At 49.4% G+C, this 15,717-nt stretch overlaps 1 protein-coding gene across 3 annotated transcripts in view; it reads right to left on the bottom strand.

The window, feature by feature from the left end:
- Nucleotides 1-14,698, bottom strand: part of SLC44A2 (solute carrier family 44 member 2) — a 33,631-nt gene extending 18,933 nt beyond the window's left edge. For all 3 annotated transcript variants that reach the window (XM_047777055.1, XM_047777053.1, XM_047777057.1), the window contains exon 1: nt 14,571-14,698. In XM_047777055.1, the coding sequence (XP_047633011.1) occupies nt 14,571-14,601 (31 nt within the window). In that variant the 5' untranslated portion in view covers nt 14,602-14,698. The remainder of the gene's footprint in view (nt 1-14,570) is intronic.
- Between the last annotated feature and the right edge of the window lie 1,019 nt (nt 14,699-15,717).

Here is a 15,717-nt window from a genome sequence, read left to right as displayed (position 1 = left end):
TGAACCCTCCATGGCTCCTACCTCACTCTGAGGAAAGCCCAAGTCTTCCCTGTAGTCCACAAGACCCTGTCGGCTCGGCCCTGTCCCCTCCCTGCCTTCCCCTCCTTCCACTCACTCCTTTCTTTGCTCTTTTCCGGCCTCACTGCCTCCTGGTTATATTACAAACTCACCAAGCAGGGTTAATCTTAGGACCTTTGCACTGGCTGTTCCCTCTCCCTAGAAAACTCTTCCCCAAGATGTCCATGGAAGTTCCTGGGCTAGGGGTCAAATCGGAGCTGTAGCTGCCTCCCTACCCCCACAACCACAGCAACAGTGGATTCAAGCCACATCTGTGACTTATGCTTCAGCTTGCGGCATCGCCAGATCCTTAACCTACTGAGTGAGGCCAGAGATCAAACCCGCATTCTCAAGGAGAGTATGTTGGGTTCTTAACCTGCTGAGCCACAGTGGAAACTCCACTTTTATCCATCTTGTCTGAAATAGTGCCTTTTCCGCAGCGGGAACAAATCAGACTAGGAACCATGAGGTTGTGGGTTCAATCCCTGGTCTAGCTCAGCAGGTTAAGGATTCGGCATTGCCTTGAGCAGTGGTATAAGTCGCAGACACAGCTTGGATCCTGTGTTGCTGTGGCTGTGGTATAGGCCAGTGGCTACAGCTCCAATTAGACCCTTAGCCTGGGAACCTCCATATGCCGTGGGTGCACCCCTAAAAAGACAAACGACAAATTAATTAATTAATTAAGTAAAATAAAATAGTGCCCTTCCCCCCCATCCTGTTACCCCATTTTTTATTGTTGTTTCTTTTCACCTGACACATCACTCATTTACATATTGATTGTTCATTGTCTGCTCTCATGCCTGTTTACTCCACAAAGGCAGGGATTTATGTTTGTTTTGTTCAAAACTTTGTCCCCCACACACCCAGCATAGCACCTCACATCAAATGGGCCCTCAGTCAGGAATTGTTAGAGGAATAACCACAATATAAAATCCATGTATACGTAGCTAAGACTGAAAATAAAAAGGCAGCTTTGGGTTTTCCAGGTGCACGTATTTAAAACATTAATTTGGTGCACGTATTTAAAACATTAATTTGTGAATTTTATCCATGTAAGAATTTAACACATGATAGATATGGAATTCCCAATTGGCAGAGAAAGGATAAATTAGTCAGTAGCCTTGACTGGAAGAAAATAAACTCTACCTCAACACATAGCAAACCAGCGGTAATGAACCCGACTGGGATCCAGAGGATGTGGGTTCCATCCCTGGCCTTGTGCAGTGGGCTAAGGATCCGGTGTTGCTGTGAGCTGTGCTGTAGTTTGCAGACATAGCTTGGATCTGGCATTGCTGTGGTGTAGGCTGGAAGCCGCAGCTCCAATTTGACCCCTAGCCCGGGACTCTCCACATGCCGTGAGTGCAGCCCTAAAAAGACAACCCCGGAGTTCCCGTCCTGGCACAGTGGTTAATGAATCCGACTGGGAACCATGAGGTTGCGGGTTCGATCCCTGCCCTTGCTCAGTGGGTTAAGGATCTGGCGTTGCCATGAGCTGTGGTGTAAGTCGCAGACGGGGCTCGGATCCCATGCTGCTGTGGCTGTGGCATAGGCTGGCAGCCGTAGCTTTGATTGGCCCTCTAGCCTGTAACCTCTATATGTTGCAGGTAGGGCCCTAAAAAGCAATAAATAAATAGATTTTATATATATATATATATATATATATATATATATATATATACATAGAACTCAAAACTGGAGTTCCCTGGTGGCCTAGTGGTTAAAGGTCTGGTGTTGCTGCTGTGGCTTGGGTCACTGCTGTGGCTCAGGTTTGACCCCTGGCCCAAGAACTTCTGCAGGCCGTGGGTGTGGCAAAAAAAAAAACAACAACAACACATCAAACCTATAACAAATAGAAGGGAGAACAGGAGAGCATATTTCCACCATCTGACATCAAGTGAGACTAGTAAGGTGGATGGAAGAGGGGGAAGGGAACACCAGAACTTTCTTTTTTTTTTTTTTGTCTTTTTGCTATTTCTTGGGCCGCTCCCGCAGCATATGGAGGTTCCCAGGCTAGGATTCGAATCGGAGCCATAGCCACCTGCCTATGCCAAAGCCACAGCAATGCGGGATCCAAGCCGTGTCTGCAACCTACACCACAGCTCACGGCAATGCCGGATCCTTAACCCACTGAGCAAGGGCAGGGATCGAACCCGCAACCTCATGGTTCCCAGTCGGATTCGTTAACCACTGTGCCACGTCGGGAACTCCCACCAGAACTTTCTTGAGTCAACCAAATGGCAGCCAGACTGGCAGAGAGGGAACAGTCAGAAAAGAAGGGCTGGTGCTAACCAAGGAGTATCTTTCAGACACCTGCTTGGGGCCCTTTACCATGCAGGTGGTCCTATAAACAACCCATTTTCCAGTGGAGGAAACAGAAACCCAGGGAGGGGAAGTGGCTTCGCCAGTCACCTAGCAACAAGTGGTCAGTCCCTACTCCAGCTTTTTTTTTTTTCATAGCTGCACCCTCGGCATATGGAAGTTCCCAGACTAGGGGTCGAATCAGAGCTGTAGCTGCCAGCCTACACCACAGCCACAGCAATGTCAGGTCTGAGCCCCATCTGTGACCTACACCATAGCTTATGGCAGCACTGGATCCTTAACCACTGAGTGTGGCCAAGGATCAAACCCGCATCCTCATGGACACTATGTCAGGTTCTTAACCTATTGAGCCACAATGAGAATGCCCTATGTCAGCTTTGATGGGTGAATGGCAGTCACTGAAGGTGTTTGAACATACTGAGGCCTGGGTGGGGAGGGAACGGCACATGGGGAAGTCTCAGACAGCTCTCAGGGAGATCAGTGGGACAGGTGGGCCATGGCCTGGCTGTGTGAAGTAGTTATTCCTCTGTAAAATGGACTAAAGATGCAGAGAGAGGCACTTGGTGTAGCCTTGGCTCAGGGCCTTGTCCTGTGGGCTGCTTAGAAAATGTAACAGGGAATATTGGTACTGTCATCTGATGGGTTCCATTAGCTCTTATTGTAACATTACTCAAGTGCGGACAGAGGGAGGGGCAAGGTGAATACTAATGGTTTGATAATTGAGCTTGATTCAAAGCTCACAGGAAGGAAACTTGCTTAATCTCTGCAACAATGCTGCAAGATAAATAAGAACAGTAGAATGCCCCAGTGCCACCATATTACTGACCAGTTTACTGTGTGCCAGGCACCCTTCCCTCTTTTTTTTTTAAATAGCCGCACCTGCAGCATATGGAAGCTCCCAAGCTAGGGGTCCAGTTGGAGCTATAGCTGTTGGCCTACACCACTGCCACAGCAACATCAGATCTGAGCTGCATCTGCAACCTACACCACAGCTCACAGCAACACCAGATCCTTAACTCACTGAGCGAGGCCAGGGATCGAACCTGAAACCTCATGGTTCCTAGCCAGATTCGTGTCTGCTGTGGCACAACAGGAACTCCACGGACATCTTTTTTTTTTTCTTTTTTTGGTCTTTTTGCTATTTCTTTGGGCCGCTCCCGCGGCATATGGAGGTTCCCAGGCTAAGGGTCGAATCGGAGCTATAGCCACCGGCCTACGCCAGAGCCACAGCAACGCGGGATCCGAGCCGCGTCTGCAACCTACACCACAGCTCATGGCAACGCCGGATCCTTAACCCACTGAGCAACCCACAACCTCATGGTTCCTAGTCGGATTTGTTAACCACTGCGCCACGACGGGAACTCCTCCACGGACATCTTTGAGGGACCCATTATTCTGCCTACCACAGTGTCTTTGGTTTGTTTGTTTTTTGGCCATGCCCGTGGCACCTGGAAATTGCTGGGCCAAGGATCGAATCCAAACCATAGCAGCAACCTTGGCCACTGCAGTGACAACACTGGATCCTTAACCTGCTGTGCCACAGGAGAACTCCTCTACCATAGTGTCTTAACCAACCAGGGGCTGGCAAATTTTCTGTCCCACATGGGGCAAATCCATCCACCATGTTGAGCTCCCTTGTGACACAGTAGGGTTAAGGATTCAGCTTTGTCACTGTAGTGTCTCAGGTCACTGCTGTGGTGTGGGTTTAATCCCTTGCCCCAAAACTTCCGCATGCTGCCGGTGCAGCCAAAAATAAATAAATAAAGTTTGCTTGGCACACAGCCATGCTCCTTCATTTTCTTATTGTCTTTGGGTGCTTGCTTTCATGTTGTCTCTTGTCTATGACAGACTCAAGTAGCGGTAATAGATCTGATGGGAAAATATCGACTTTTCAGCCCTTTACAGAAGTTTGCTGCCCCCGGTCTATAGGCCATGAACCAACAGGTGTTGAGCTCGAGTCTGTGCCAGCATGTTTCATGTGCTCTGCTTATAACAACCAAGAGTCTGGCATTCCCAGAAATACAGGTGGGGAAATTGCCAAGCCCGTTCCCTGTCCAGGCTGCAGTTTTCCTGTGTGGAGAATGGAACTCATACTTGTACTTCCTTGTAGGTGTGACCAGGGCTTGTTGCTCAAAAAGCTCTTAGCACAGGTCTGGGGTACAAGTCTTCAAGAAACACTAACCAGGAACATGATATCATTTGACAGAAGGGGCAAACTGAGGCTGCATGCTCAGACCACACAGCTGGTGAGGAATGAAACTGTGAATCAAACCAAGGTCCTCCTGGCTCAACCCAGGCCCTTTGGGGGCAGATACTGGGAGAGGCAGAGCGACACTGGTGGGGGAGAAGGCATGGGAAAGTTGGGCTATTAGACCAGGCACAGGGGAGGAGAGGTGTCCATTGGGTGCCAGCCTCATTGGGCCTGATGGCCAACCCATCCAGTTCAGTGGGTGTAGGAGATAAGTGAATAGGTACAGGCTGACCAGTCACGATGCTCTTGCCAGGACATCAAGTGCCACACAGCCCCTACAGCTTCTGGATACTGGCTAAGTCCCCAAGTGGCCCAAGGCCTTGCCCACGCAGCCAGGCTGGCTCACTCCTGCCTTCCCAGAAATCTGTGCCCAGGGAATGGGCATCCCAGTTACCCAGACCCTTGCTCTTGGACAGAAAGTTTGGGGACAGCATCTGGGTGGAAAGCTAGAAGTAATTCTACTGGTCACTATGATGGGAGCAAAAGATAAAGCATCTACTGTGTGCTGAGCACCAAAGCAAATATTTCCTTCCAGGAACTCATTTAACCTTTATTATTATTTTTTGTTTTTACGGACACACCTGCAGTATATGGAAGTTCCCAGCCCAGGAGCTGGATCAGACCTGCAGCTGCCAGCCTATGCCACAGCCATAGCAACCCGAGCCACATCTGCAGCCTACACTGCAGCTCACGGCAACACCAGATCCTTAACCCACTGAGAGAGGCCAGGGATCAAACCCCCATCCTCATGGATACTAGTTGGGTTCTTAATCTGCTGAGCCACAAGAGGAGCTCCCAGAAACTCATTTAATCTTTACAAGGAGGCTCCGAGGGCAGGTGGCACAGTGAAGAAACAGAGGCACAGAAATGCTTCCTGACTTGTCTGAAATCATACAGCCAGCAGGAACTGGGATTTTGAACTCTGTTCTCGACACCAGGCTCTTTTTTTTTTTCTTTTTGCCTTTTCTAGGGCCGCTCCCGCAGCATGGAGGTTCCCAGGCTAGGGGCCTAATCGGAGCCATAGCCACCGGCCTACACCAGAGCCACAGCAACACGGGATCCGAGCTGCGTCTGCGACCTACACACAGCTCAGGGCAACGCCGGATCCTTAACCCACTGAGCAAGGCCAGGGATTGAACCCTCAACCTTATGGTTCCTAGTCGGATTCGTTAACCACTGAGCCACGACGGGAACTCTGACACCATGCTCTTAAACTGTGTGCTTGGTCAATGACTCTGATTACCTAGGCATTGACTGTAGACAGCTCTCAACCAAGTGCTAAATCCCCATGAGTTCGCTGAACCTCAAGGCAGTTCTGAGAGGGAGCTGATACTATTTTTTTTTTGTCTTTTTGCCATTTTCTTCCGCTGCTCTCGCGGCATATGGGGGTTCCCAGGCTAGGAGTCAAATCAGAGCTGTAGCCGCCGGCCTATGCCGGAGCCACAGCAACACAGGATCCAAGCCACATCTGCAATCTATACCACAGCTCAGGGCAACGCCGGATCCTTAACCCACTGAGCAAGGCCAGGGATCGAACCTGCAACCTCATGGTTCCTAGTCAGATTCGTTAACCACTGTGCCACGACAGGAACTCCAGAGCTGATACTATTGTTAATCCTATTTTCTGGATGAAGAAACTGAGGCTCAGACATATGAAAGGTATAGATATGAAAAGTTCAGGGATACTAAATGTCTATGCTGGTACAGAGCTAGGAAGAATGGAGCTGGAACTGGAACAGAGGCAATGCTGGGTTTCAGAACCTGGCTGAGAGTCAGAACTCTGGTTAGTTTTGTTGTAGATGTATGCCTTTATTTAGCACCTTGATCTACCTCTGGCCTGGTCTCTTGGCTTCTGCCATTGCAACCCATAGAGTCCAGGGGGTGCCTGTGAGCCCCTCAGTCAGGCCAGGTCCCTCCTCTGCTCAGAACTCAATGGCTCCATCTCAGAACAAAAGCCCAAGTCCTCCTGTGATCTGCAAGGCCCTATACACTCTGTTCTCATCTCCTCCCATTCTACACCCCCACCCCCCATCTCTTCATTCTAGGCACATGGGCCTCCTCTACAAACATACCAGGTATGCTCCTGCCCCAGGGCCTTTGCACAGACCTTGCCCACTGCCTGAAACGTTCTGGACGGCACCTTCTCTCTCTTCTGGTCACCTCAGGATGGCCTTCTCGGATCCCCCCATTTGATTTTTTTAAATTTATTATTGAGGTATAGTTGATTTACAATGTTGTGTTTAATTTCTGCTACACAACAAGGTGATTCAGATACATATACACCTGAATATTATACACTATATAATATATAATATATTACACATATGCATATGTGTGTGTGTGTGTGTGTATATATATATATATATATACATAAATTTTTTTTTTTTTTTTTTGGCCACCCTGCGGCATATGGAGTTCCCCCAGCCAGGGATCAGCTCCAAGCCATAGCTGCAACCTAAGCCACAGCTGTGGCAATGCCAGATCCTTCAACCCACTGTGCCATGTCAGGAATCAAACCTGAGTCCTGGTGCTGCAGATGGCACTGATCCCTTAGTGCCACAGCAGAACGCCTATACACTCTTTTTAAAAAATATTCTTGGAGCTCCCATCATGGTGCAGTGGAAACGAATCTGACTAGGAACCATGAGGTTGTGGATTCGATCCTTGGCCTCGCTCAGTGGGTTAAGGATCCGGTGTTGCCGTGAGCTGTGGTGTAGGTCACAGATGCGGCTCAGATCTGGCATTGCTGCGGCTCTGGCACAGGCTGGCAGCTAAAGCTCTGATTAGACTTCTAGCCTGGGAACATCCATATGACTTGGGAGCAGACCTAAAAAGATTTAAAGAAAAGACAACAAACAAACATTCTTTTTCATTACGGTTTATCATGGAACATTGGGTAGTGTAATTCTCTGTGCTGTACAGTAGGATTTTGTTGCTCCATTTGACTTTTTTTTTTTTTTTTGGTATTTTTAGGGCTGCACCCACAGGCATATGGAGGTTCCCAGGCTAGGGATCTAATTGGAGCTGCAGCTGCAGGCGTACGCCAGAGTCACAGCAACTCGGGATCCGAGCTGTGTCTGCAACCTACACCACAGCTCACAGCAACAGCGGATCCTTAAGCCACTGAGCAAGGCCAGGGATTGAACCTGTAACCTCATGGTTCCTAGTCGGATTAGTTAACCGCTGTGCCACAACGGGAACTCCCCTCATTTGACGTTTTAAACCCTGCCTCCAGGCCCTATAGATCACACTTCTTCCTGCTACACTTCTCTCCAGAGCCCTTCTCTGATATTCTAAGAATTTTCCCCATTCATCTAGTATTTTGTCTGAGTCCCTTTCTAGAATGTCACCTCAACAGGTGCATTGCCTGCTGTGTCTCCAGGGTCTAGGACAGAACCTGGCAACCTAACCCAGTACCCGCACAGTAAATATTTGTTGAAGGAAGTTATAGCTATGAATGAACTTGTTTATGTTAAGCAACCTACATGCTTATCAAGATTTAAAAAACAAAATGAGGAGTTCCCGTCGTGGCGCAGTGGTTAACGAATCCGACTAGGAACCATGAGGTTGCGGGTTCAGTCCCTGCCCTTGCTCAGTGGGTTGACGATCCGGCCTTGCCGTGAGCTGTGGTGTAGGTTGCAGACGCGGCTCGGATCCCGCGTTGCTGTGGCTCTGGTGTAGGCTGGTGGCTACAGCTCCGATGAGACCCCTAGCCTGGGAACCTCCGTAAGCCGTGGGAGAGGCCCAAGAAATGGCAAAAAGACAAAAAAAAAAAAGAAAGAAAGAAAGAAACAAAAAAAAAGCAAAACTTCAGGCAGAACAAGTCTTCAGACTAAGAAAAATCACTCTCCCTCTCACCCTTGGCCCAGAGCCCTCACTTCCTTTCCCTGGGGGCAATTCCTCTCCCTGGTTTCCCTTTCCTCCTTCTGGACACTATTACACCACACACACAGAAGCAGATTTGTAGCTATTTTTCTGTATTCCCGTTTTGCTACACACTGGTCCCACTTCATTTCACAGATGAACCTAATTGGACATAGTTTCCCATCAGCAAGGTGAGATCTACTTCACCTTATAAGGCAACATAGTAACCCACCCTAGAAATAGTACCCTTTCTCATTAAACCAGCCTGAGGAGCTTTCAAAAGATACAGATGCAGAGTTCCCATTGTGGCTCAGCAGTAACTGAACCCCACTGGTATCCATGACGATGTGGGTTCGATCCCTCACCTCGCTCAGTGGGTTAAGTAGCTAGTGTTGCCATAAGCTGCAGTGTAGGTCGCAGACATGGCTCAGATCAGGCGTTGCTGTGGCTGTGGTGCAGGTTGGCAGCTGTAGCTCCGATTCGACCCCTAGCCTGGGAATTTCCACATGCTGCGGGTACAGCACTAAAATAACCGAAAACCAAAAAAAAAAAAAAAAGATACAGATGCCACATACACAGAGAGACAGAAGTTCATAGTCTAAGCTCTGGAAAGAGACTTCTTGGCTGGGTTATGTCTGTGGTTAGGGCAGCTGGCTGAGGGTATGTGAAGGTTCTTTCACTTAGAAAGCTAAAATTTTCTGTGGTTGAGGGCTTATTTTTAATTTTCAGCCCCCAACCCAACAGAGAGAATGTATTAATTTTGTTATATAAGAGCTGAAAATCCTGTTTAAAAATAATCCTCCCTTTGGGGATTGACTGGGAAAGGGCAGGAGAGAACTTTCTATGGTGACGAGAAAGTTCTTAACAGAGATCTGCAAATTTTTTCTAAGGGCCAGATACTAAAGATTTTCAGCTTTGTGGTTCACATCTCACCTCTGTCACACATTCTTCTTCTATTTTTTTCTTTTTTTTTTTTAGGGCCGCACTTGTGCCATATGAAAGTTCCCAGGCTAGGAGTTGAATTGGAGCTGCAGTTGCCTGCTATGCCACAGCCATAGCAACGCCAGATCTGAGCCACATCTGCAACCTACACCTCAGCTTGCAGCAACTCTGGATCCTTAACCCACTGATCAAGGCCAGGTATCGAACCCACATCCTCATGGAGACTAGGTGAGGCACAACAGGAACTCCAGTCACATATTCTTCTTTTAAGAACCATTTAAAAATATAAGAGCTATTCTTAGTCCATTGGCTTTACAAAAACAGGCCACGTGGCAATGATGTAAAAATACTTAAAACTACTGAGCTGTATCTTTAAAAACAGTTTTTTTTTTTTGGTTTTTGTCTTTTTAGGGCCACACCAGCGGCATATGGAGGTTCCCAGGCTAGGGGTCTAACCGGAGCTGCAGCTGCTGGCCTACACCACAGCCACAGCAACACCAGATCCTTAACCCAATGAGCAAGGCCAGGGATCGAACCCGCAACCTCATGATTCCTGGTTGGATTCATTTCCACTGAGCCACTATGGGAACTCCTAAAAATAGTTAAGTTTGCAAATTTTATGTTATGGTTTTAACCACAAAATAATAATAATAATAATAATAATAATAATAGTAATAATAATAATAATAATGATAATGATAGGCTTAAGGGGCTTCTGGGAACTGGTAGTTTTTTTGCCGGATCTGTGTGCTAGTTACATGGGTGTTTACCCTATGAAGACTCCTGGAGCTTCCTTCATTAAGGATCTGCACCCTTTTACATATGAATTTTTCTACTTCAATAAAGAGTTTAAAGGATTTCCCCTGTGGTGCAGCGGGTTAAGGATACACCATTGTCACCGCTGTGGTTTGGGTTCAGTCCCTGCCCCAGGAACTTCCACATGCCACAGGCACAGCACCCCCCCAAAAAAGAAGTTTAAAATGTTCCCCCTGGAGTTCCCATTGTGGCTCAGTGGGTTAAGAACCCAACAGTGTCCATGAGGATTCAGGTTTGATCCTTGGCCTCACTCAGTGGGTTAAAGTTCCAGTGTTGCTGCAAGCTGTAGTGTAGGTCACAGATGCAGCTCAGATCTGGCATTACTGTGGCTGTGGTGCAGGCCTCAACTGAAGTTCCGATTTGACCCCTAGCCTGGAACTTCCATGTGCTGTAGGTGGGGACATAAAAAGAAAAAAAAATTGCATAAAAAAATATCCCCCTTTGAGTTCCCGTCATGACACAGAGGAAATGAATCCAACTAGGAACCATGAGGTTGTGGGTTCGATCCCTGGCCTTGCTCAGTGGGTTAAGTATCCAGCATTTCCATGAGCTGAGTGTAGGTCCCAGACGTGGCTCTGATCTGGCATTGCTGCGGCTGTGGGGTAGGCCAGCAGCTGCAGCTCCGATTCGACTCCTAGCCCGGGAACCTACATACACCATAGGTGTGGCCCTAAAAAAGCAAAAAAAAAAAAAAAAAGGAAAGAAAAAAAGCAACATGATGTGAAACAAGCACCTTTTCATTAATATTTCTTGAGCACCTATTTTGTGCTATGTGCCAGGCACTGTGGATACATCTTCAAACCAAACCGACATGCACTCCTGCCTCTCAAAGCTATCACTCTAGGGATTGTCTGAAAATTTTGTAAAAGGGGAAAAAAAGGCACTAAATGAAGAATATGTATGTCTTTGGATGTGAAGGTCGAAGGCCTAGACTCCATTTGGAAGAAAACACAAGATGTTACACTGATGCACTCCAAGAAGGGAGTATGATTTTGGGAGAGGGAGCAAGAGGGAGATTTTTCTTTTTTGTTTTTTCTTTAGGCCTGTACCTGGGGCATATGAAGTTCCCAAGCTAGGAGTTGAATTGGATCTGCAGGTGCAGCCACAGCAACGCCATAGCCGAGGCACATGTGCAACTTACACCTCAGCTTGTGGCAACATCATATCCTCAACCCACTGTCAGGCCAGAAATCGAACCTATGTGTCCCGGTTCTGTAGAGATGTCACCCATCCCATTGTGCCATAGCAGGAACTCCCCAACAATAATTTTTAAAAAATCAGGAGTTCCCGTCGTGGCGCAGTAGTTAACGAATCCGACTAGGAACCATGAGGTTGCGGGTTCGGTCCCTGCCCTTGCTCAGTGGGTTAACGATCCGGCGTTGCCGTGAGCTGTGGTGTAGGTTGCAGACGTGGCTTGGATCCTGCGTTGCTGTGGCTCTGGCGTAGGCCAGTGGCTACAGGTCTGATTTGACCCCTAGCCTGGGAACCTCCATATGCCCTGGGAGCGGCCCAAAGAAATAGCAAAAAGACAAAAAAAAAAAAAATCAAATGTCAGGGTCCTACTGCTGGCTGAGTTGAACTCTCTAGAGAAGAGGGCCATGGAATCTACTCTTTTTTTTTTCCAGCTGCACCGGTGTCATATGGAAGTTTCCGGGCCAGGGATCAAATGACACAACTGCAGCAACCCCAGATCCCCAACCCACTGCACCCAGTCAGGTACTGAACCCGCACCTCAGCAGCAATAGGAGCTGCTGCAGTGACAATGCCAGATCCTTAACCCGAAGTGCCACAGTGGGAACTCCTGGAATCTGCTTTTTAAATAAGCACCATTACTTTTTTCCTAGTCCCCCACTCCCATCAGTCTATTGTATTAGGTTCTAGAATCTTTTTCCATGCTGCTCAATCCAAGGGTGTGCTGGGAAGGATGGCAGTGCTCCTTGTTGACATCCGTTGGGACTGGGGGCCATTTCCTGGTTTCCTCAGAGTTGCCGCCTTCCTCTAGGTGTTGTGTCTGATAGGGAGGGAGCTTCCTGCCCTGCCCAGTTTACACCAAGACTATGCCCTGACAGAGTGGGCTGCTTCTCTATCAGCTCATGGAAAATCCATGACCCCAGTATCACCAGTTCCAGAGGCCTCCTGAGCAGGTACAGCTCACTAGGCACGTGCAAAACACTTCCCACCAGTCAACAGGCCTGCCTAGCCTTACAGATGAGGATAACAGAATCTCAGGTCACCAACTTGCCCATGGCCACACAGCTTGTATAGTTTCAGAACCAACCAGGATCTAAGCCTACGTCTATTTGCCATCACCCCCTAAATTCATGGGACTGATATAAAGACACTGGGGTACAAGGGAAGGATATGTGAGCCCCTCTTTGTACACTGTCCCCAAAGAAAAGCTCCCCATAATCTGAGAGAGACAGGGCAGGGCGAAGGCCCTAGAATGTTTGGTTCTGATGAGAACAGAGTACTTGCAAACTAAGTGAGACTCCTCCCACTTTGAGAATTCAAGCCTCTATCACAGGTGAGGCCAGGCTGCAAGAACCACCTGAAGTCTCCATCTCATACTCTCCGGAGCCTTACAAAGAGAAATGATTAAGCGACTGTATGGTTTCTTTGCTGTTTCCTCTGCCTGGACCGTATTTCTCTTAAATCTTCCCATGGCTGGCTCAGCCTCCAGCCCTTAGTCCCCTAAAATAATCGCAGATGGTTCTCCCCCCGCCACTACAAACAAACACACACACACACACACACACACACACACACACACACACACACACGATGTCCTGTTCATTGATTCACATTTACAGCAAGCTAAAAATTACCTCTTTATTTAAGAATTTTTCCACTTTGTTCACAGCTGTGTTCCGTGTCTAGATACTGCCTGCCTGAAGGATGTTTAATACATATTTGTTGGAATGGCCTAGCATGTCTGTTGGGCACACAGGTCCTCTGTCTCCACTGTGGTCCTGGCAGGACCATGGCTGGCTCCCTTTGGCCAAACTCACGGCTGAGTGAATCACACCATTGTCCACTCTGCCCCCATGCTTGCCTCAGGGAGACTAAAGATCTCTCAGGTGCTGCCCAGAGGCAGGCAGGACCCCAGGCGGAGAATTCCAGATCAGAGACTGCCAGCCACACCCAAGGGGCTCCGGCAGCAGGGCAGCCACAAGGTCTGGGGTTTGGGCCAAAACCAAGAGCCGAGAGGGCCCTTCAGGAGGTTTGGGCTGGCAGCTTCCACCAGGGAGAGAAGAGGCTGGGCTACTGCCAGGTCCGGGCTGGGAAGGAAGAGCCTTGTCTCCCTATCTGTCTCTCTGCAGCCTCTGGAGGCCACAGTCCCTGAGGGGAGGAAGGCATAGCTTGTTTTTCTTGATTATTTTTGAGCTATTTCCGGCCCCTTCTCCAAGGCCCTTCGGTTTCACAGTTTCCAGGAAGTTTCAGTCACATAACAAGAGGTGGCAGGGCACCTTCCTCCCAGGGCCATGCCACGTAGGGGCATGTACCCAGCTCAGCCCTGGGGACCCAAAACGGAGAAGAGAAAGGAGAAACTGAGGACCACTCCCCTCCCCCCCACCGTGGGAACCCGGGGGGAAGGAAGCACTGTCTGGCTTGAGTGGGGAGGAAGCCTCATCTTTGCCCCACCCACTTGGCCCAGATGCCAAGGCCACCCTAAGGGGTTCGCAGGAGGGGGTCCTTCTCGTCGGACCCCTCAAAACAAGATTGAGCAGCCCAGGCCCCTTACACTGGGAGGGGAAAGTTTCTCAATTGTTTCCTGCTTCCTTCCTGCCCCTTAGCCGGCTGCGCGGTTGTTTCTGCCCTTCCCAGGCAGCGGGTGAGACCAGACAGGCTCCCACCCAGCCTTCCGCGGAGTCTTGCCTCAGTTTCCCCATCTAGCTGAAAGCCCCGGACGACTACTTTTAGGGGGTGTGCGCAGAAAAGAAAAGAAATTAGTGGACAAAAGGAACTGGAAGAAGAGGAGGATTTGGGGAGATGGGGGCCCTGGTTCTTTTCCGAGCCTCGGTCGCCGTGCCTCCCCTCCCCCGCTTAGCATCTGAGCCACCCAGATAACGGGACCTCCCCGGGCGGAGCATGCGCCGTGTGTCCCAGCCCATCAGCCCGAGGGGGAGCAGGGGTTCCTGACAGGGGACGCTGGGCGATCAGGCGGGAGCAAGAGGGTTCGGCGCAGAGCAAGGTGCAAGGCCAGGAAGCAGGTTGGGGCCCCCAGCTGCAGCGTGGGTGTTTAAGATCTCAGATGTCCACCCCCACTCCCACGGCCCTCCCAACTCAGCAGAGACGGCAGCGGGCCAGAGGCAGCTCCTACCGTAGGCTCCGTCCTTCCGCTCGTCCACCATGGCCGCAGCGGGCGGGGAGGGGAGTCCTAGCCAGTGCGACCCCAGCCCGGGCGGGCGGGAGGCTCCGCGGGCTGCAGCGCCCCGCCCCAGCCGGCCCCACCCCTCCCACCCGCTCAGCCCCGCGCATCCCCTCCAATGGGAGCCCCGAGCGGGAGGGGGCGGGATCCGGGGGCGGGGCCTGTCTTGGGAAGGGGGTGGGGCCCCAACCTTTGTTTCCAGTCTGAGCTCCTGAGAGACCGTCTTGGTTTGTTTAGTGGGCTAGGAGCAGTCAGCATGCTTTCAATCATCTATCCATCCCTTCATTCGCCAAGTAGATACTAAGCACTGACTGTGTGCCAGTGAACAGAAAAAAAGATACCATTTTTCATTCATCACATTGGCAAGAATTTTAGAGTTTGGTAATATCAAGCGCGGTGAGCTGATGCTGTGGGTCAGAGTGTTTTCTGGCAGAAAGATGAAATCCGAAGTGTGTCTTCTCTGTGCGAGTCCTCTCTGCCATTGGCCCTGGAGAAGCCATCGCAGGCCTGTGTGCCTGGGGAATATGTGACAAATTGTTACCTGCAGCTTGGATAGTTCTTGTGAAAAATGGAAGAAAAAAAAGAAAAGAAAAGAAAAGAAAAATGGGGTAGGGGTTTCCGTTGTGGCTCAATGGTTACTAAACTGACTAGTATCCATGAAGATGCAGGTTCGATTCCCGGGTTAAGGATCCCGCGTTGCCCTGAGCTGCGGTATAGGTCGCAGATGGGACTCTGATCCTGTGTTGCTGGAGCTGCGGCATAGTCTGGCAGCTACAGCTCCAATTCAACCCCTAGCCTGGGAACTTCCACATACCTCAGGTGTGGCCCTAAAATAATAATAATAATGCCACAGGTGTAGCCCTAAAAAAAAAAATGAGGGAGAAGGCATACGTCCACCAACTGAGGGGTGCATAAGACACAGTGATATGGTCACAGGAGAGAACACCATACAACTAATAAAAAGAATGAAGTCATCAGGGAAATGCAAAATAAAACTTGATGATTCACCACTACACACCCACTGGAATAACTAAAACTCAAAAGACTAATGGTACCAAGTGTTGGTGAAGATCTGCAGCAAATAGGGTCTCTGAACACT

This window comes from Phacochoerus africanus, chromosome 4 (genome assembly GCF_016906955.1).
Source record: "Phacochoerus africanus isolate WHEZ1 chromosome 4, ROS_Pafr_v1, whole genome shotgun sequence".
Lineage (NCBI taxonomy): Eukaryota > Metazoa > Chordata > Mammalia > Artiodactyla > Suidae > Phacochoerus > Phacochoerus africanus.
The sequence above is the reverse complement of the archived record's forward strand: the minus strand, read 5'-3'. Positions and strand labels throughout refer to the sequence as shown.